Source organism: Fusarium mangiferae, assembly GCF_900044065.1.
Source record: "Fusarium mangiferae strain MRC7560 genome assembly, contig: FMAN_scaffold010, whole genome shotgun sequence".
In the NCBI taxonomy this organism is placed as follows: Eukaryota; Fungi; Ascomycota; class Sordariomycetes; order Hypocreales; family Nectriaceae; genus Fusarium; species Fusarium mangiferae.
In genome coordinates, this window is record NW_024573930.1 from 1,150,058 (window position 1) to 1,170,335 (window position 20,278).

At 48.4% G+C, this 20,278-nt stretch overlaps 7 protein-coding genes across 7 annotated transcripts; 2 read left to right on the forward strand and 5 right to left on the reverse strand.

Annotated features, from left to right (window-relative positions):
- Window positions 1–214: 214 nt before the first annotated feature.
- On the reverse strand, window positions 215–1,207 carry FMAN_02474 (uncharacterized protein; the record flags this gene model as incomplete). Its single annotated transcript, XM_041820040.1, has 1 exon — window positions 215–1,207. The coding sequence occupies one exon, from the start codon at window positions 1,205–1,207 to the stop codon at window positions 215–217; it is 993 nt and encodes a 330-aa protein (XP_041685960.1).
- A 1,359-nt stretch (window positions 1,208–2,566) lies between these two features.
- On the reverse strand, window positions 2,567–5,029 carry FMAN_02475 (uncharacterized protein; the record flags this gene model as incomplete). Its single annotated transcript, XM_041820041.1, has 4 exons — window positions 2,567–3,142; window positions 3,198–3,626; window positions 3,673–3,834; window positions 3,884–5,029. 4 exons carry the CDS (start codon window positions 5,027–5,029, stop codon window positions 2,567–2,569), a joined length of 2,313 nt encoding a protein of 770 aa, XP_041685961.1.
- A 1,460-nt stretch (window positions 5,030–6,489) lies between these two features.
- Window positions 6,490–8,704, forward strand: FMAN_02476 (uncharacterized protein; the record flags this gene model as incomplete). The annotated part of the gene is made up of 7 exons (XM_041820042.1): window positions 6,490–6,666; window positions 6,717–6,841; window positions 6,892–6,959; window positions 7,006–7,110; window positions 7,164–7,538; window positions 7,594–8,243; window positions 8,303–8,704. 7 exons carry the CDS (start codon window positions 6,490–6,492, stop codon window positions 8,702–8,704), a joined length of 1,902 nt encoding a protein of 633 aa, XP_041685962.1.
- A 413-nt stretch (window positions 8,705–9,117) lies between these two features.
- FMAN_02477 (uncharacterized protein) lies at window positions 9,118–10,790 on the reverse strand (the record flags this gene model as incomplete). The annotated part of the gene is made up of 6 exons (XM_041820043.1): window positions 9,118–9,486; window positions 9,541–9,578; window positions 9,635–9,905; window positions 9,956–10,358; window positions 10,434–10,676; window positions 10,726–10,790. The coding sequence occupies 6 exons, from the start codon at window positions 10,788–10,790 to the stop codon at window positions 9,118–9,120; spliced, it is 1,389 nt and encodes a 462-aa protein (XP_041685963.1).
- A 605-nt stretch (window positions 10,791–11,395) lies between these two features.
- FMAN_02478 (uncharacterized protein) lies at window positions 11,396–12,903 on the reverse strand (the record flags this gene model as incomplete). The annotated part of the gene is made up of 2 exons (XM_041820044.1): window positions 11,396–12,260; window positions 12,311–12,903. The coding sequence occupies 2 exons, from the start codon at window positions 12,901–12,903 to the stop codon at window positions 11,396–11,398; spliced, it is 1,458 nt and encodes a 485-aa protein (XP_041685964.1).
- A 732-nt stretch (window positions 12,904–13,635) lies between these two features.
- On the forward strand, window positions 13,636–14,911 carry FMAN_02479 (related to FAM203 family protein C1020.12c; the record flags this gene model as incomplete). The annotated part of the gene is made up of 4 exons (XM_041820047.1): window positions 13,636–13,656; window positions 13,713–13,862; window positions 13,918–14,031; window positions 14,084–14,911. 4 exons carry the CDS (start codon window positions 13,636–13,638, stop codon window positions 14,909–14,911), a joined length of 1,113 nt encoding a protein of 370 aa, XP_041685965.1.
- Window positions 14,912–15,278: 367 nt separating this feature from the next.
- Window positions 15,279–17,964, reverse strand: FMAN_02480 (uncharacterized protein; the record flags this gene model as incomplete). The annotated part of the gene is made up of 5 exons (XM_041820048.1): window positions 15,279–15,844; window positions 15,896–16,916; window positions 16,976–17,643; window positions 17,690–17,785; window positions 17,838–17,964. 5 exons carry the CDS (start codon window positions 17,962–17,964, stop codon window positions 15,279–15,281), a joined length of 2,478 nt encoding a protein of 825 aa, XP_041685966.1.
- Between the last annotated feature and the right edge of the window lie 2,314 nt (window positions 17,965–20,278).

The following is a 20,278-nucleotide window of genomic DNA, read 5'->3' on the forward strand; positions in this document are numbered from 1 at the left end:
TATGAATACATAGAGTACTCAACGAAATTTTATCATTATGCTCATTAAACCTGCGTCCGATATTCTGTACATTGTCAATGTGCTCCGCTCGTACCTGATATAATATGATGTGATATTCAAAAGATAGACATAATAGTCCAGGCTAGAAATAACGCCCCTGCTCCAAACCAAAAAGAAACAAATATCGGTGATGTTATGCTGCCGCATGCAAGCCTCAAGCTAGCTCTGCGGGCCCTGACTTGTCTTCGTAGTGGCGAGGATGGTTATGGGTGCCATCGTCTAATTCTGCAAAGTTCTCCCGCTCATCGTATGGGGTCCGTGAGTTATCATAGGGGCCCTGACCAGAGAACTCGGCGTAATGATCAGGCCTACTGTTGCCACGATAGACAGTTCCTGCATGACCAAGCCCTGACTGATTAGAATCTAGCCGCTGAGGTTGTCCAGGGGGTACCAGACCGCCGCTTCTCTGCGGGTGCATGCTGCCCATTTTTGAAGAGGTAGAGGGTGTGCCGTGGCCATAGGCAGGTGGTGAAGACAGGTCCGGGGCAAACCCGCGCTGGTCATTGCTCACGGCAGGTGGGAGAAGCGGCCCCATAGGCGGTACTGCTGAGGATTCAGACCCTGTAGGGATTGGCGTTTGGAGACTTCCTGGGGAGCTGGACCCGAAGTTTTGCATAGAGTGCCTTGCCATCTTCATGGAGGTCTTCTGAGATAACTTCTCAACCAGTGTCCCGTGTGACTTCTTAATAGTCTTCTTGACAAACCCTACCATGAGCATGTTACAGCGCATATCAACATCCTCACGGAGATAAAGACCCGTAGTAGGGGCCCCGAGACCAAGCTCAACAGGTTGCGGGCGCTCTCCTGGCATCGTGCCACCTACAGACCAACGCCCACGGAGATCAAGCCCCATAGGAGCATAGCTGTGCGTCTGCAGACCATCGGGAGAGTCGAAGAAGGCTGCGGTGTAAGAGACCTGGCCGGAGACAAGACCGCCGGGGAGATAGTCGATACGGTCCGTCATGGAGTACCATACACACTTCTTCTCATCCTCCGGGGCGTGTGGCGGAGGAGGGATTTGGTGGCGTTCTATAATGAGAGGATTCAAGTCGATCATGGCGAGATGATCGTGGAGAAACTCGACTACATGCTCTCGGGATATGTCTGAGGGCAAGGGGGTGATAGTTGTGAATGTTGACCGAGTCATGTTTTTTCTTGGTGATGGTTGCGATCGACACAGTATTACATGTAATTTTTCTAGTTGGTGCAGTATAAGGTAACTAAAGTGCCGAGTTGGGTGAGAAGTGAGATGATGAAATGCTGAGTCATTAAATGAATGGATGATGATGATGATGGTAATAATAAGAATAAGAACAATAAGGTTGAGGAGCGATGATGATCAAAGAATATGTACGGAACGAAAAAAAGGGTCCGAGGTTCCAGGTTTTTATGGGTTAGACTGTAAAACGTTGGCGATCTCTTATTTTTGTTGTTGAAGATTTGTGATGACGAAAGTTGATTCACTCTTGCCTTAGCAAGAATTGATTATATCCAATCCAACCCATGTTAACTAACTCATGGGCAAGTACGACACTGCTACGTTACTTGCCCATCTCCTGCTGAAAATGCGATCCTCCAGCCCCAGGGCCCAGCTCAGCTGTGGAAGGCACGGCGGTAAGCCACAAAATCTGGGTAGGTACTTAGTCTAGCAGGTGCCGGCCGCTCGACGCATCGAACCTTCTATTCCCTGACCGAAGAAGCTCGGAGATTGGAAGTGTTGTTGTATTCGCTTGCCACTAGCTGGAGCTCATCTTGATCTGATCTCATCTAATGTAGCATCTCAGCCATCTTCAGTGACGTGATCAGCTTCAGAATAATTCATTTAATAGGTACTTACTTATTCAAATATTCGCTTGTGAACAAAAATAGCTTCACTTGTTTCAAGTATCAACATAAAACATCAAATCGATTACAAATTCACGCTGTCACTTGACACGTCTCACTAAAAACCACCCTCGCCTGGTCCGTGAGATTTTAGCATATTATGCCATCAAGGGCACCTAAAAAGCCCCCTGATATCGTCAAACATATCCATAATATTGCCGAAGCAGAGTTCCAATGTAACATGGAATAAATCTGGCAATATTCTGGAAATCTATCGATGGACTTTGATGCACAAAGATCTTCTCTTCGGAAACCCCCTATTCGTTTCAATTGTATTATTCAAAACCTCAAACTGGTTCTCCTCACCGAAATGCTCACATATCTACAAACTAGTGTGCCGTGTTTCCCGCGTGCCGTAAACTCGGGTCCCAGAATAACTCACCGCGATCTTCAAGGGGCAAACCATCATCTCACAAGGCCGTCTTGTTCCCGTCGCAAAACTCGTTAGCAAACCAAGGATGTTAGCAAAGTATCGCTGATGTATTCTTTACATGTCTTTACAAAATACATGTAGATGCAGGGGCATCATTAATCCTGACTCTATCAATGGAGTACAGATGTGTATCTAACACGCCAGTAGGGCATCATATCGTAAAACAACAACCTCGCCTCGCCCCCTCCACTAAATCTCTCTACACCATCTCGCCAGTACAGCGTTCAGCTTCACCGCTGCCGGGATCTCCTCCAGTGCCACATCGACTTTCCACATCTTGCCCTCCAATCCACCATGTCCTAGGTTACGGGCACCACCAATGCCGGCTGGCACAAGCAATCCAAGGGAGATCAGCCGTTCCCACGCAATACCAGCCACGCCCCGACTCCAGACTCGTACACCTCCACCTACGGCAAGCATGCCTGCCGCTGCTGAGTGCACTCGCTGTTTGCCCATCAAGGAGCTGTACTCATCATACGCCATCGCCAGGTTGACCGTGTCCGTGTGTGCGACAATGTCCAATCGCGCTGCAGCAATAAGGAGACCCAGGTCCAGTTCAGACAGGGTAGACAGTAGGTGAAGTCTGGAATCAGGGGCTGTCAAGGATTCAATATCTCCTTGCACAGAAGGTATCTTGAGTGTGACATCGTTAGCTGAGAGAGCCGACAGAGGCAAGATCCATTCGGTAAGGAATGCCGAAGTCGACTTGGTCGTGTAATAGTGATACTGAAGCAAGTCCTGGAAGGACCGTTCTCTGTAGAGGCCCTGTGCTGGTTGTTAGCATCTGACGCAGTCATGGATATGCTTTGCTTTGACTTACCTCTATCTTTTGGCTCCAATACTGCTGGAACTCGGCATGTCCTTCGAGATAGGTATCGATACCCTCCTTTTCAGCCTCGTCACTATCGACAATCAATCCCTGCCTGCAAACTTGCCAGTAGGCTGGCAGGTTCCTGGGCAGAGAGAGGTAGACATAACGATGACTGAATCGACTCTTGACTCGCTTCTCCAGCATCTCAACAACATCCAACCGAGTCGTACAGCCAATTACGGCGATGGGCGCCTTTCGTGATTGTGCAATATCAAACAAGTTGTACAATAGTGTTTGTCGAGGGTGGGATGCAAACATGTCGAATTCGTCAATCACAAACACAATCGATTGTGACGTGACACCTTCGTCTGTACCGATAATTTCAGACGGATGTGACAGAAGAGCCAGTAACGACGCCATGGTGTCGGCATAGTTTGTCTATGTTATCAGCAAAGCATAGCCAAGGGGTGTTGAGAACACTCACTCTGGTCACCAGGTCATCCTCGACCTGCATCTCCTTACCCATCTGTCGCCAGATTTCTTTGAGCGCAAGCTTGTCGTCTGTGTGGATGAAGCCGTTGAGCCTCACGACATGGAAGTCGTTCTTATGCTCCTGAGATACATCCGAGATGACCTTTTCTAACAGCTGAGATGTAGAATTAGCTTTCGGTTCATCCCGGGAACAGTAAACTTACAGTTGTCTTTCCGCAGCCTCTTCCCCCAATGACAAGCATTGAGTTTCCTTCACCAGCAACAACAGTTTGTTCCACAAGTTGGTAAACCTTCTCCTCAGCCTCCAGCTGGCCAGGCAACTGCAAACGTCTTCTCCCTGTACATCGGTCCAAAAGAACTCTTTGCAATGATCGCACATGTTGTTCCAAATTAGCAATATCAGGCACATCCGCTGCGATCTTGATGGTCGGGACCTCTATGCCTGCAGTCTTTTTCGGCGTCTTAAGTATGTCCTCTTGAGTACATGACTTGCAAAGCCAATCGCCTTCAGGGATATCAGGCACTCCGTAGCATTCTTGATGAACGGCAAAATCACACATGTCACACAGAATAATTTGGTTCGGGGGTTGGGAGTGCGGTTTGATGCAGATTGCGCATACAAGCTCGTCTGCCTCAGAGTCGGCCGCCTTGCGAGGTGTCTTGGCCTTCTTCGGCAGGTCCTCAAAGAACACCTCTCCATTTCGATCTTGGCCTGCCCCGAAAGTAACATTTTTCGGTGGCCGTCCTCGTGGTCTGCCTTTCTTTGTGGGAGTCAGAATTCCTTTTGGTGTAGGTTTCGACACCGATAGATTTCCATTTGCTGTGGCTAACTCGTCGGCGGAACCCTGCACTTGAGCGGCTTCACGGTTCTCTTCATCCCCTTCTTGCACCTTCTTCTTTCGAGGTCTGCCCCTGGGTCCTGGTGGCTTCTTCGCTGTTGTGGTTCTGGGCCGCCCAGGACCTACTTTCTTGGGGAGAGGCACAGGACGAGGTGCATCCTGAGTGTCCCATATTGTGCCTTTCAAAGCAGATAGTTTGATGGCTGGTCGAAATTTGGGTGCTGCCGAAGCTGGTGGTGGTGCTTGGGATGAAGCTTGTGATGATGGAGCTGGAGGTGGCGGGTTGGAGTTGGGTGCCTCAAGGTTGTTGTTCACCGGTGGCCAGGCGTTTTGACTGGATATAGTAGAAGGATATGCTGAGTTGATAGCATCGAGAGCTTTCGGAGTCGAGGGCGATCCCTGTGAAAGGTCGTCGAGTCTTCGTTTCTTTAGTGTTAGAGGAGTAGGGACAGGATCATCTTGAAAATGATTTCTTTTTCGAACGCTTGCGTCCTGGCTAGGAGAGTCCATTGTGGCTTGCGTGGATGACAGATGAGACTGTCAAATCGTTTCCGCACCGAAATCTAACATTGCATCATCTCAAAAGTTTGTTTTGTTGCCCATCGACATTATGGGTTGCGCTAAGTGACCAGGCCAAGTCAAGGGGGAGACGCGTTTGACGCGTCGAGATGAGAATTAAGCGCTTGAATGGAGCCAAGTCACGAGACTTGGGGAATATGCACAATGGCCCACTTTACCAGCCTTACGAGATGCTGTTGGTTTCGAGTTTCCTAACTGGGTTGCATTCTTCAAAGACAATGGATGTTGGTCCGTAATTCGAGTCCAGGGTTTGCTGCATTTGCATTTGCATTTCCATGCTGGCTCGGTCTATTTATATGTTTCAGCCGCTAATGACTCGACTTGGTTGCATCTGACCGCGAGGGCACCGGCATCCTCACCTCAAGTATCAGATCATACCCAACTCTCATCTCTCATCTCTGCCACGGTTACAGAGAATATCTATCGCATTTTTGACTTTTTCTCCTACCATTTTCTGTCGACAGAGTTAATTCCAGGTGAAACCAAGCTTATTGAAAAGCATGATTACATGTCCATCAGACCACAGAATACAAGGTTTATAGAGCGGCTGAACGCAAAAGGTCTCTGCATGCGAATAGTAAGCCAAAACCCGTGAAGGATCCATCGCCAGCGTTACAACCAGTCAGCGCCACGAAAAATATAACCCAAAAGAGCAAAGACAAAACGAAACATCCTGGGAACTTTGGTTCAGCCGTTCCATTCAATAGCAACTGTCTCCACTGAAGACTCAACGCTCTCCAGCCTTGTGGATCACCACGCCCGCCAAGCTTTATCGGTGTCTCTAAAAACAGATCGCCTGGCCAATCAGAGAGTTCAAGTCGTATTAGTGAGCCGTTTATATGTGCCGTGTCTTCAGCTCGCTACCACTTAATATTGTTGGGGGCCAAGATTGGCTCTCTCACGTAAGATTCTGATACAACTCTACAGTGGGAATTGTTCAATCAGAGACATCACAAGGCGAGCTAACCGAGTCCGGTTCGATGTTGTGTCTGCACTAGTTGGTAGTTCCCAGGTTAAATTCTCATATCAAGCCATTTCAATGTGGTTTTCGCAACGGCCAAGCTCCTTGTTAATATCAAGGTGCATTGCAGCTACTTAGCTAGATGGATCCATGCATTCGTGGCCCTGGTCAGCGTTTGAAGTTATCATCAAGGCCTGAAATCCCTGTCAGTCACTCCGACCCGAATACTCGGTCGGGTCTACATAACTAGGCTTCCATCCTGTCCTGGAAATCTCTGTAGACTGGATTGCCATCCTGGCCTGAGTAGTCCATTTAAAGGTATGTGTAGCGGTATCATTAGATGTGAAGAGTTGTTGCATCTACGTGATATTATTCTGTAACCTTGCAACGACAATACTGACTCTTAACAAGGAAATCTTTTCTCTAAACAATGGCTAGAGAAGATCATCACGAGAGCGCTACAGCAGCTGAAAAGCTCGCTCTCATCAAGAGTCCTCTTATAGCCTCCGACTCTAGCGTCGATAGCCTTCCCACCAGGAGTCCCACGGCTCCTGATCTGAGCCTCTTTGGCAACAGATACGAGGACGACTGCCCACAGTTCCAAAAGGTCTATGCCATGTGACGTTACTCAGGGAATGTCTGCTGACGCGGAAACAGCACGAAGATGCCAGTCTACTCGAGCTTTTCTACGATCTCTTCTTCGCCGCCAATTACACTGTCTTTTGCGAAACACAAGGTGTTAACAGTCACGAGCGTTTCAAAGCCTACGTTGGATACTTCAGGTAGGAATGGGAAGAGGTTCAATGTGATGAAGATGCTAACAGATAGAAAGTATTCTGTGGATTACATGGCTGACTACTAGTCTGTACGATGTCCGATTCGTGACAGACAGTCTCTTTGGTGAGCCAGCTTGAATCACCTTCATAACTTAAGCTAACAGACATAGAACGTGCCGCTCGAGGTGTTCATCTCGGAGTCATGGTCGGATTTGCCGTCGTTGCTCCCAAGTTCACACCACACGATCAAAACATGAAGACCATGAGAACGATGTGTATGTTTCTCAGCCCCATCTCACCCCTGAATTTTATATCTGACACCCTCTAGCCATCATCCTAATGGTCTCCCGCCTATGCTTGGCTGTCGAATACGGAAGCATCCTCTGGCACGTCCGAAAGTACAAGAAGCAGGTTTTGCCAATGATGCTTCAGATTGGCTTGAATTTTGCACTTGCCGTGATCTATCTAGGCATCACATTCCGCTTTACTGACCACAATAGCAATGTCTTTATGACGTGGTATGTTCTAGCTGGTGTAGAGGTAATCCTCACTTTCGCCATTGCATACATCTTCCCGGTCTTGAGCTTCCAGGGTACGCATTTGATGAAGCGTATTGGTCTGTTGACTGTCATTATTGTTGGCGACGGAATCATTACTATTTCAAAGAGCGTTGTCACCATAGTCGAAAGCCCTGATGCATGGAGTAAGTCTCGTACTTATATGTCTTCACATAGGGTTTTCCTCTAACACACTGATAGATGCTCAAACGATTGGCATTGTCACTGCTGCAGCCACAACCATCTATGCCGTCTTCCTCATATATTTCGACTGGATGAAGAATCCTTATTTGCCCAAGTTTCGTCAACAGCTCTGGACTCTTCTCCACTATCCTCTGCATCTCGCCCTCTGCCTTTTCATCCAGGGTTTCACCCAGCTCGTCATCTGGACCAAGATCTTCGATGTTTTCAAGCACCTGAACTCGAGCTCAGTACTCCTAGATAACACCAGCCTCATGGCCAAGGCAACAACCAAGATGATCGTCGACGAGCTACAGAAAGTTGTCACCAAGTTCTTTGAGACCTACACACCTCAGTATATCACGACTTTGAACACGGCCGATGCTGCGCTGAAAAATATCTCTACTATCAACGATACCTTCTGGCCACAGGTCGTCAAGTACACTGATACAAATCTGGATAAGGATTATCCTGATCAGAACGACTACCAGACCTTCGTCGACGCCATGGTCGGTCTCATGAGTGCCATGGAGAACGCCTTGCTTGAGACATTCAAGATCAACCTTGCGAAGGAAGTTGACGATGAGAACAAGAGCAAGGGAATACAGCAGACTGATTCTGGCTTTGAGTCTGAACTCAATGACAAGATGTGGATTCGTTTCCAACTTATCGTAAGTCCATGTCCACGCGATGCCCTCGTATATACTTGGGTTTCTAACTTATGACGCAGTTCAACTATACCTACATTGCCGCCGGTATCTCCCTAATCCTCATGGTCTCCCTAGCTGTCATCTCACGAACAAAACCATGGAGCAAATGGGCCATCACCCGTCACATCATCTTCACCCTCCTCGGCCTCGGCACAAGTCTCGTCGCATTGATAAGATACGATGCAACACGATCTGCCGAATACCAACAGAGTTCTTGGATGCTTCCTACAATTACCATTGTCTGGCTCGTTGTGCTTGTACTGACTCACATTCGCAACCCGCCACCTTTGTTCTTCAAGGGTAGCCAGTCCTTCTGGAGCAGAAAGAAGAATAATCAGCAAACTTATGACTATGTCATGCCTACAGAGGGACAGACGGCATATAAAGGAGCACCAAGTACCCAAGCTCGGTCTACTGTCTAGATTACTTCTTAATACTTGGAATATGCGATAGGCGTTTAGAGCACAAAGTCGAATCAAGCAAGTCGAAGTTAGATGAAAATAGGGTAGATAGTGCATCATATAAACTAAGGGAATCGGGGAAAGCAGAAGACTGCTACAAAGTAGACTATCATCACTCAACACCACCAATCAATATAAACATTCAGTATAAAAGCGCTGGACAAGAGTGTGATGGTGATTCTATTACATGTTTCGTGCCCCATCTTGCTGTTGATTTTATCACTCGATTCATCAGTATCCTACTACAAGAATAACGCAGAATACAATAATCAAAGGAATAGGGATCGAGGTTTACGGTACTCCGAACCAACAGCCTTTTCATACCAAAGGCATAGCCGCTGTGTCTTCCGGGTTTCTTCCCATCGTAATTCGAATCACACTGGCGCTAATCTAGATGCACCCTTCCTGCGTCCATGGTAGACACAGACGCCAGTCCCACCACTGACGTGTTTCTCGTTGGTCGGGCACATTGGGCTACTGGGAAGATGTTCCGGTAGCTGAAATTCAAAAGGAGGTATGTCTTGAAAAGGACTCCTGCGAACGGGTTTCTTGGGCATCTTTTCCCACCATTCGTAAGTATCAGCAACAATGCTCTGGCGACGAACTGTTTGGAGCGAGTTCCTCCTCGATGGAGACCCCATTCCATCGTCTTCTGTGGGAGGAACTGTCTCGGTGAAGAATGAACGTGGCCGACCGCTCGCAGTGTCTTCGGCTAGAGGTGGTGTGTTTATTCTTCTTGCCTCCTGGAAAAGAAAGAATGTTAGTATGTGGCGACCTGAGCTCGCTTTACAACATACCCCTCCCGGAAACTGGCCATTAACACAGTTGACATGCACTGCTAGGATGTCAGCATTGGTTTCCCAGGTACCGTACATGTTTTAAATAACATACGAGAAGTATAGCTTGAGACTGCTGAGGGAGGAGGAGTCTCACCTTTGAGTATCTCCCTCACTGAGCTGGTTACGCTGCTGAAAGAATCTGCTGATTCCTTGCGAGCCCATGGTGCCCTGCCAAAGAGTCTTCTTCGAAGCTTGGGTTTCACCGTGTCGTCTTTGAACCAAGAACCTGTCTTAGTGATTTGGAGCGTGCTGGAATAATTCCCCGTGCCATCCATTGTCGCACATTGATGGACATGTTGTGGAATAGCTGAACACATTGGTTCCTTGTCAAGATTAGCGTTGATCCATGTGTCTGTCCACGAAACAAACTTACCTCTTTCCGAGCCTTCAATTTCAGCTTTGATTCGAGACTTTTCTTTGCTTTGACATAAAAGCCCATGGAACTCGGTGGTGAAGAGGGAGGAGTACTCGTCTGTCCTTTTATGCCAGAATTGTTCATCGGGGAGATCGAGTCTGTGCTGTTATTGTTCAAGCTGGGGGAGATATCACTGGAATCTGGAAATTGGTCTGAGAATCGCGTGACGGAAGGATGCTGCAAGGAGAGAACGTGCGCCGATTCCGACACAAAGGGACTGGAAGGTGGTCTTGGCTGTGTTGGTTCGAACCCCTGGAAGGTGAGTGGCGCTGAAAGAGATGTTAAAGGAGATGCGAATGAAAGGTCTCGAACGTCTGGTTCACTGGCGGACTTTGTCGAGCGGTTCCTCCACTTGAAGAAGCTTTTACCAGAAGTGCTCTTCCGTGGTACCATAAGTTGACGTTCTGCCCAGTATCCTTGAGGGAACCAGACCTACTCGAACCCGTCACGAGGAGGCCGTGGGGGGTCCACGCCGAAACTAGAGGATGATAAAGATTGTCGGTAGGTTGGCCGAGGCGTAGCAACATTCGAAGTTAGAGGAGATGAGAACATATTCTCCGGCATTGAAGGAAGGCTCGGCTGGTGTTTCATTAGGTTTTCATATTTTGGTTTGGATGCCGTGAACGCCGCGGCGGCATAGGAAGGAGACGCAGTCGTTCCATGAGGAACATTGAAGTAACTAGAGCTATCAGTATAGCGGCTCGGGGTCTCATAATGTGGTATCGTACTTGGGCTCGTTCATATTATGACGGATGGTTGGCAACGATGGGTCTGAACGAGACTGCATCGGCATCTTAAACCTGGAGTAGCACTGTTTGGGCGAGACCGCCCTTCGGTCAAGTTGGAATACTCAGCTTCGGGGCGACAATGCTGTGGTGAAAAGGACTGATGTTGGAAAAGAATTATATAATGGCTTAAACCAGACAACTAGGAGGTTGGGATAGAGAGCATAGCACGTATAGCGTAAGATGCTAGTGAGGAGAGCTGTTCCATAGGTACCAAAGTAGGAAGAAACTTAGGAGGATGAATGATGACAGTATCGGATTCGGTCGGAGACGGAATTCCGATGCCTTCTAGGTAGAGGTACATGGCAGTTATTGTCACTGCTCCTTCCACACAAGGTACTGTGAATGGCGGGCTCATAGTATCCCAATTGGGTAACAAGAACGCTCGCAGGTGTAGCAGGCACGCAGGTGGCGGACAGTGCACGATGAGATTATAGGAAACAGAAATGGAACAAAAGAATCATATAGAATTGGTATCGAGATGGGCTTCTTGTCTCCAACAGACTTAATTCTATCTCCACTCAAGTCGAACCAGCTTGAAACCATTTTAATACGCCATACGCCAAATTTATCTTGATTCATTAGAAATGCTGTTGGTCGATAACAAATCCCATTAATCAATGAGCATAGTGTCATCACCGTCCAGTGCTGGGCCTTGGGGCTCCAGCGGCACACCACGACCTCGTCCAGCCAACAACTCTCTCCTCACCTCGGGTCCGATAGCTGCGTGGCCGTGTGTAAGGAGGAGATCCAGAAGAGCCTCGCGCTGATCTTCTGTGACGTCGCCCTTGTATCGCTGAGCAAATGCGAGAAGACTCTGGTGCCAGATAACGGGCAGCTTTGTTCTAGCATCGCCTTCATTCAAGCCTGACATAGCGTCGCCAACTTGAACAGAGGCAGGGTCGACACTGCGGAATCGCAGAAAGTGGAAAACCAGGGCATCAATAACCTGGAAAGGGAGAGCATACTTCTTCTCAAGAAGGGCCTTGATGAAGATATTGGTGGCACCTCCACCCTCAGTTCCATGAGACGCCTCCTGGGCGGCAATATCACATAGACCCTTCAGAGCTGCAGCAGAGTGAAGGACAGGAATAGAAATCCTAGTCAAGACGGCGGAGATGATATGAGCCTCGCGGAGGGTGCATGTTCCACTGCCAACGAGAGGGAACAGGAAGCCCTTGAAGAAAGCAGCAGGCTTATAAAGAGCCTTCTTGAGCGAGTTAAACAAGTGGACGTTGAGCTTCTTGGTTTCGTAGATATCTTCGCGAACGCGGTCGAGGATAACCATTTCCAGGAATCGCTGAACAACATGGGGCTTGCTGGAAACGAAGATTCTTGTCGCCTGGTAGCAAGCATTGGTAGACCATTTGTCGGGCTCGGTGACAGCGATGATGTCTTCCCAGTGAGGGATTGTGGGCAGAATCTTGAAGGGCTTTGGCAGAGGTCCGGACTTGTATCGAGAGAGAATTTGGCCGACCCTGGAATTGTTAGCTTAAGTGGTCATTTCAGGTTCCAATTAGGAACTTACTTGGTGTAGACCTCGATGACCTTGGGAGGAAGCTCATAGTCCTCCTCATCGGGAGGCCCCAGGTTGTTCTCTCGCCTCTCTTGCGCCGCCTCATGAGCAGCAATCTTCTCCAAGATAAGATCTGCGAGGTTGACGCTCTCACCTTGCTCCTCTCCTGTAGGCTTGAGGTCCCAGCCGTGCTTCAATAGGTCGTCCTCCTCGTCAGGCATGAATTTCCGGTACATGTCAAGATCGTTGGGGTCAACCTCGATCTCTTCCACAACTTCTTCATCCTCGCCCCAAGCCTCGTCGTCCTCATAGACCTTGTTTTCCTCCTCAGCCTCGTCGTCAAATCGCGAATCGTAGCCAAAAGTGTCGATGGTAGGTTTGGCGACCGCCTTGCCAGCATTTTCCTCCTCGGCCAGCTCACGACCTATGCGCAGAATGGTTCTGGAAGCGCGGTCATCGACAAAGTTTTCCTCCTCATCGTCGCCACCCTTTGATCTCCTCTTTGAGGACTTGTTCTTGAGAATTCCAGTGGCTGTGATGTCATCCTCGAGAGGGTTGTGTCGTCGTGTCTGCCGCGAGGCAGAGGGAGTAGTAGCTTTAGGCATTTTGGGCGTATTGACTTGGAGATGGCACACAATGTGGGCTTGGAGTCGTAGTTTGGGTAGAATTTCAAAAATTTTGCCTTATCGATAAGGACCCCTCTTGCTCGAATTCGCCTAGTGCACTGTATCGGCTCACAATGGTGTTTCACCGCTTTCGCTTGAGAAGTTGTCTACCTACTAACTACCTACCTAGGTACCTAATGAATTGGATTCACTTATATCAGAGTATTTCAGCCTGAGAAGATAGAAACACTATCCCGGTATTATATACGTGCCCTCTTTTATCTTCATACAGATATACGAAAGCTTCTACGTGCTATTGCCCTAATTGTATCCCTTGTCCTCCTTTACTAGCTACCTTATTCTCTTGCTATTGAATAGCAGAAAATGAGGCTATACACTTCATGATTGTGAAATTAAAACAGCTGATACATCTGACTAAAAAAGAATTAGTCAAAGCTTCCGGCAGCCTTGTCTTGCTCGAAAAATATGATAAACCAGGCTGATTCTGCCCCGCCACCATGATGACACAAGAAGAGACCCTGGAAACTTCTTCAGCATGTGGGTCCAACTGAAAATTCACTTACTGACCACTAAAAATGATGCCCAGTCCTGCTGAAGCAGCGATGACTTCAGGCCTCTAACCCCCACTACTCTCATGCCCCTCCAAAATCATCACCAACTCTAAAAATTCACTTCAACGACACATATTGAAGACAATAACAGAAAGAGAAGATGCCAACTGAACTAGAGGAGGCAAGTCACCATATACACAATAATATGACTACTTGGCTAACATATATTAATTGTAGCTCGTGGGCTTTATCGCCAACCCTAATGCTCAGATTCGTCTGCTTGCTGCTGAGAACCTCGTCCCTTACTCATTGTCAGAACCCAGTATCTTCAAGGCCGAGAAACTCCAACCAGTCAAGCATCTCAGTTTTCTAGTCCGAGACCACCCTGTAAGTCGGTCCTATAAAAATGAAAAGGATCTCCCTGAGACTAATGATAGCTCAGAAAATTGCCGAACATGCCATCACAATGCTGGTCAACTTATCCAGTGACCAAGAAGTTCTCGAATTCCTTGCAAAAGACGAGAAGTTCCTCGGCATTGTATTCGATCTCATAGTGGTATGTCTAAAGGCTGAAGAGACTTGTTATCGGTCGCTAACACGTCATCTAGAACCCCGAAGAACCTAATGCAAACTTGTTAGCCATGCTTGTGGCTAACTTATCCAAGTGGGATGGCCTGAAAGATTTCCTCAAGCGAAAGCAAGAACCCCCAAAAGAACTAGGCTCAGACCAGGTTGTCCTCAACCAACTACTAGATCTGTTTGTCAAGGGACAAGACGGCACATACAACAAGCACGCAGACTTTGACTATCTAGCCTATGTCTTCGCCGATCTCTCCAAGCACGCTGATATTCGAAAGCACTTCCTTGAAGAGCAATCTTATGACAAGGTCATTCCCATCACCAAGCTCAAGGTTTTCACTGAGCACAAGTCCGATATTCGACGAAAAGGTGTTGCTAGCACTATCAAGAACGTTGCCTTTGAGGTTTCATCCCACCCTTCATTCTTATCTGAGGATGAGATCGATATCCTGCCTTATATCCTGCTCCCTATCATGGGTAATGAGGAGTACGATGTTGATGAGACGATGGATATGTTGCCCGATCTCCAACTACTACCTCCTGATAAGAAGCGAGACTCGGACAACCAGAATGTGCAGACACATGTTGAGACACTCACATTATTGACGACAACACGAGAAGGACGAGACCTTATGCGACGTGTTAAGGTATATCCTGTCATTCGTGAGACACATTCGCGAGTCAACGATGAAGGCGTTCAAGAAGCTTGTGAGCGCCTGGTGCAAGTATTGGCACGAGATGAGGAAGATGAGGGCAAGACAGAGAATGATGTTAAGGCTATTGAGGATAAGCCTGAGGCTACCAATGGACGAGTGGAAGAGGTCGAGGATGAAGATGATCAACTCGTTGAGGTTTAGGCGGACTTTTCAAAGCTAAAATGAGCGAAGGGGGTTATTTGTGCATGGAAAAAGAACAGAAATGCCTCGATTTTCGAAAGGCACCTCAGGGTGAGACTGGAACGAAAAAACAGAGGCCAGAGAGTTCTTTCATATGGATTGGATATTATGAATATAGGTACTCAAAAGTAACGTATATAGATATTGAATGTTTTGCAACAAAACGAGTGTAATCCGCCATGAACCCAAACCAAGGTATCGTACTCCTAGAATGCTGAGCCCGTAAAAGAATGTCCTGCCGCCCAATGTTGATATGTATGCCCATAAGTTCCATCATAAACTACATTTCAAACGCCATCCTCCGATTTAATCTCACATTATAAATCATCTACTTAGAATGACCCATATCCTCATCACTTTCCTTAAACATACTCTTCCGGATAGGGCTTGCTGAGGCCTTGGCTGTGATGTAGTCCCGACCAGGAGCCTCGCTGGCACTGGGAGGAGACACTGGTGCAGGGGATACCGGGCCTTCACCAATGGGTGAATTGGGTGTTAGGTCTGCAGGAGGGGAGGGAAGTGGCGGCGAAGGCAAGCTTGCATCGTCGGTCCTCGGACTTATGGGAACAGCGGTATGCCTGAGTGCTAATGCATCGCCCTCAGAGACGCCAGAAACATCAGATGTTACGCGAGTGGGTTTCCCGTCGCTTTCGGTTACACCAGACACATCTGATGTCATGCGATTATGACCTGCTGTGGGAGAGTCAGGCTGCGATACTTGTGGTCCTGTCGATCTCGATACGGTGCTTGCATGTTCCCCTCCTATAGAGTAAGAGTTGCTAGAAGGATTCGACATGGATCGAGGCTTGCCGTCTTTGGTAAAGTGGGAGTACTTTTGGATGATGTCGATGGGCGAAAGACCCGTGTCATGGAGCTCAGGAGGTCGTGAGGTGTCTAAAACGGTCAGTAACTTCATCACCATTTGAGAAAATAATTGCAACTTACCAGGCATCTCATGAATTTGGGTATCAGCCACCTCGGCGGGAGAGACAGGATAGGCAGGAGTATCAGACGGTGACGGCGACAAACCGACGAATCTCGCAGTTGAGGCAACTTCAGTTCCAGGGCTTGTCGGGGTCTCATCTGTTGTGACTGTAGGGGCCTTCTCGTTATGCTGGCCCCTGATCCATGAACGGATACGCGAGCCCGGATCTTCAGTCCCGTCGTCGCTTGATCTATTCTTGAAGATCTTACGACGGCGCCAGAGGCAGAAGACAACTAGAATACCGGTCACGAACATCAGTCCAAGAACGACTCCAAGAACTGGCGCAACCCAGTTTGGAAGACCAGAGCCGCCGCTCTTGTTGTCATCATCATTGTTGTCGCCGCTATCGAGTCGAGGTCGGCCTGTGGAGACTGCCTTGGTGTAAGGCCAGTATTCCTTGATCTTCTTGGTGTCGTATTTAGTGCCAAAGATGTCTTCAAGGGCAGATGTCGACCAGCCGTCTGCAGGGGCAGTCGCCGTTGCGCCACCTTTAGCATTACCTCCGATTTCAGAATGAATCTTTTCGTGAACGCCGTAATCACTGTACTCGTCGGGATCATACCCATCCAACCACTGCCCACTGGTGACATTGAAGTTCACAATTGGGCCCTGGGCAAGACAAGTAATCGAACTTCCAGCTTGAGACGTGTAACCACCAAAGACAAGCATTTGGTCAGGGTATGGCATGAAGCACTTGTGTCCAGCGCGAGCATGAAGGGATTTTCCTTCATTGATCTTGATCCACGTGAAGGATGGTAATGAAAGCACCCAGACATCATCACTGTAAGCGTCCAGAGGATGAATACCGTCGAATCCGCCATAGTAGAAGATGTTGAAACTTGAACGATCTGAAGCCGTGGCGACAACAGCACACCCTCGAGTTCGTGCACCTGGACCGTCCTTGGTTTCCTGCTTGTACCACTTCTTGCTGTCTATGTCGTAGACGTCGATTGTCTGCATAAACTCAGGGCTTTGCTTCTCCTGTCATCGTGCAGTGTTAGCATCACTTCCATATCGATGCAAGTTTGGATATGACTTACACTCTCTGCCTCATTTGCGGATTTTCCACTTCGCCCTGCCCATTCAGGATAGACAACACCTCCCAGGACAATGAGAATACCTTTCTTGCCCACAGGCACCCAAACGACCTCTGCATTGGCACGTCCCTTGGGGCCTTTCAAGGTTGTGTTGGTCCAAGTCTCGTAGAGCTGCTCCTCCATGTTCAAGGTAATCAGCGTGTCGGAAACATTCGTGGCCTTATTCTTGGGATCGTTCGTGAAGAAAGCTCCATATGTCGGCGATCTTAGTCCAGAGAAATAGAACGCGAGGTTTTCAGACGGTACATTTGCAGCCCCTCCATACGCGACGTATCTAGTGACGTCGTTGTCCAGCTTGTCATCAACAAAACTTGGCCTCCATGTCGGCTTGTCCGGTCCATATTGGTACGCCTGGTAGCCCAAGACTTCATCCTTATCGGGTGCCTGGTACAAGTCGTCGTTTCGCAACAGATCGCCGCCGTAAAGGAAGAATTCAGCATCATTACCAAGAAGAGCGCCGTCGATAAAGTTGGGTGCAGCGCCGTTACTGTTTCCTGAGCCGCCTCGTGCTTTTGACATGGCTGGTTTGTCGAGAAGAATCTGCGTCACATTCGTCGTCGTATTAAATGGAGTGCTCAGATTGAAGTTGAGGATAATACCCTCATTGTTGCCTTGGGTTGTTAGTCTGCACAAGATCAATAGACCGGAATGACCAACCTGTGTCAAGTCCTGTAATAGTTTTGCCATCATTCATATATGCAGTCCATTTGATATCACCACCATCTAGATACACCATATCCCGAATCATTATTGCTGCTTAGACATTAGACAATGTTTAAACGAGATCAACAGACAATAGTCTTACCTCTTGGTTGTTTCCAAATACATATTTCAGTACTGATTTGGCCATCTTGCCAGGCATCAAACTGTGCTACGGCTGGGCATATGGCCGCGGCCAGGAATGCCCACGGTGCAGCGTTTCTAAACATCATGACCGCAATCATGAATTATTCAGAGGGCGTCGCACAGAGCAGGCGTTTGAAAGAAATTAACTGCAAGAAGATGCTAGTGGACCATTGCTTATTCTGTCCTGAAGACGCTCTCAATGGCCGGAAAAGAGACCGAATACCCGCTGGGAGGCAAAGTGTGCACAGGTAACAAGGCTACTTTGGGAAGGTAAGCAATCCCTATTGAACAAAGAAACAGCCTCGGTCTAGAATCAAAGATCACTAGAGTGTCGGAGCAGCTCGATGCTTGGTGGGCTTGTGCAATATGCAAGTAGAATGAGCGGGCAAGGGTCAAGGAATTAGACGCCAAGACAAAACGATGGTAAGATGAGAATCCAAACGGTATAGAGAGAATTCAAAACGGTCTGCAAAACAGAATATCAAGATTGGAAGCCAAGTGTACAGTATTCTCTGTAGAGCAAACGTTCGCCACCGAGACCAATTGAGATCGGAGGGAATGGGAAATGGGGAATGGGTAGGGCTGAGGGATCAGCTGTTCCTCATGTCCAGACAGCAGATTCGTCGGTTAGAGGTTTAAAGAGCCATTGGGCTACACCCAAGCTCTCCGGTGGCTGCCCATGCGTGTATGGACACCATCTTACTGCGGTGCAGCATGCTCTGCATGTGTTGGCTACGGTCAGGGTTATGCATCCGAGCTGACACCGTTCTGCAAGGACATAAGTTTTGGCCAGGATCACTCCATATCTCTCTCTCTACTCAGCCTCAATCCTCTGGAGCCTGATTCTGCCGCTAAATTATGAGGAGCTAGGCCGACCGTTGAAAATGGTTCATCCACTTCAAGTGCGGAAATTTTCAGAGCGGTAAACAGGTGGGTATCCTGTTGCTAAGGGCTGACCTCGAGGAGTTTTTGATCTGGGATCGACCTGGGACTGGACCAGGGTGTAGACACTGCTCCGAACAGGCCCTTTCAGCTTATGCACACGATGGGACGAACGGTAGCCGATGATGGTCGAGGGAATAGATGAGCAGTCGAGTCAAGATGCAGGCTGTCAAGTTTTCTCGAACAAAGAACCAGTAGCTATGGCTGAAAAGCAGATGAACCAACAGGAGCTCGTTGGTGGTGTTTTGTTTCACAGACTATTAACAGCCACAACCGCTAAGTGGCCCAGGCAGTTGGAATCACGGCGATCTCGCATGGGGTTTCAAGTTGATTGGACCAGTTGATCGGGTTGGATAAGGATAAGGCTCTGGGCAAAGACTTTTGCCTTGTCTGCTGTGGTTTTTCTCGTCAGCACCGGATCTCCCTATTGCGACAGAACGCGGACACGGACATGACCGGACGGAACAACTAGCTCTTTCTAGCAGAGATGTCAGAGTCGCAAGAAGAAAGTGCAAATCCAAAAGTGCCATCCGTCGAAGGACGGGTAAAGAGACTTTGGAGGCTGGGCTTATCCGAGATTGGACTGACATGGCCGATCTTACCATCCACATCCCTGCCAAAAATAAGCACTGGCACACACGTCGGGGGAGACAATGCAACGAGACCACATCTCACTCATCGGACCCTCTCTCCGTGAAGCCAAGGAGAAGAGAGCCTCCGTCCATACAGAAAAGGGTGTTATTTTTGCACTGCAAGGATGATCTCTCCATCAACTCATGTGTTGTGCTGGCAACCTAACCATCCACGTCTCTTAGTCCGCTGCATATCGGACGCAGCTCATCGAGGCCCCCGCAGCCACGGGGAGTGGCCACGATGAATTAAAAGTCGCGCAGATGTCAGACTGGGTGCGATGTTGTGACCAGGCGTGGGGGAGGGAGAGACGAACTGTAGGCAACACATAGCATCCGGCTTTGGCAATGTTTGGTTATTGAGGTTGGCAGTTGATGGACTTGAGAGAACAAAGAAAAGGCTCAGATGATGATTATTCATCTGCCAACACGTCAAGTCGGCCAAGGACAATGTCTGATCCGAGCACCGTCGACCCGTGATCGCAATGGATGTTTTGTTGTTGTGGTAGGTAAGGTAAGGTACCTCTAGCCTTAGCCTTAGAATAAGGCTCAGCGTGTGGCGGGGGCTACAGTGGGCTCAGGGTCGACCCAGTGGGGATCGCAGCGGGCAGTCAGCTTTTAGCTTCATTATCCTGGTATCCAACCTTCGATTGACCGACAGACAGGCCAGACCAGACATCCTTTCTACCCATACCTAGTCAGGTACGCGAGCGCTTAGTACAGAATCTGCATTCTTTTTTCTCCGTCTCGTGAAGAAATAGGATTTTTATTCAATATTCCAGTGTTTCCAGAGACAAAACTCGTGCAATGATCGCCCGTATTAAAACGG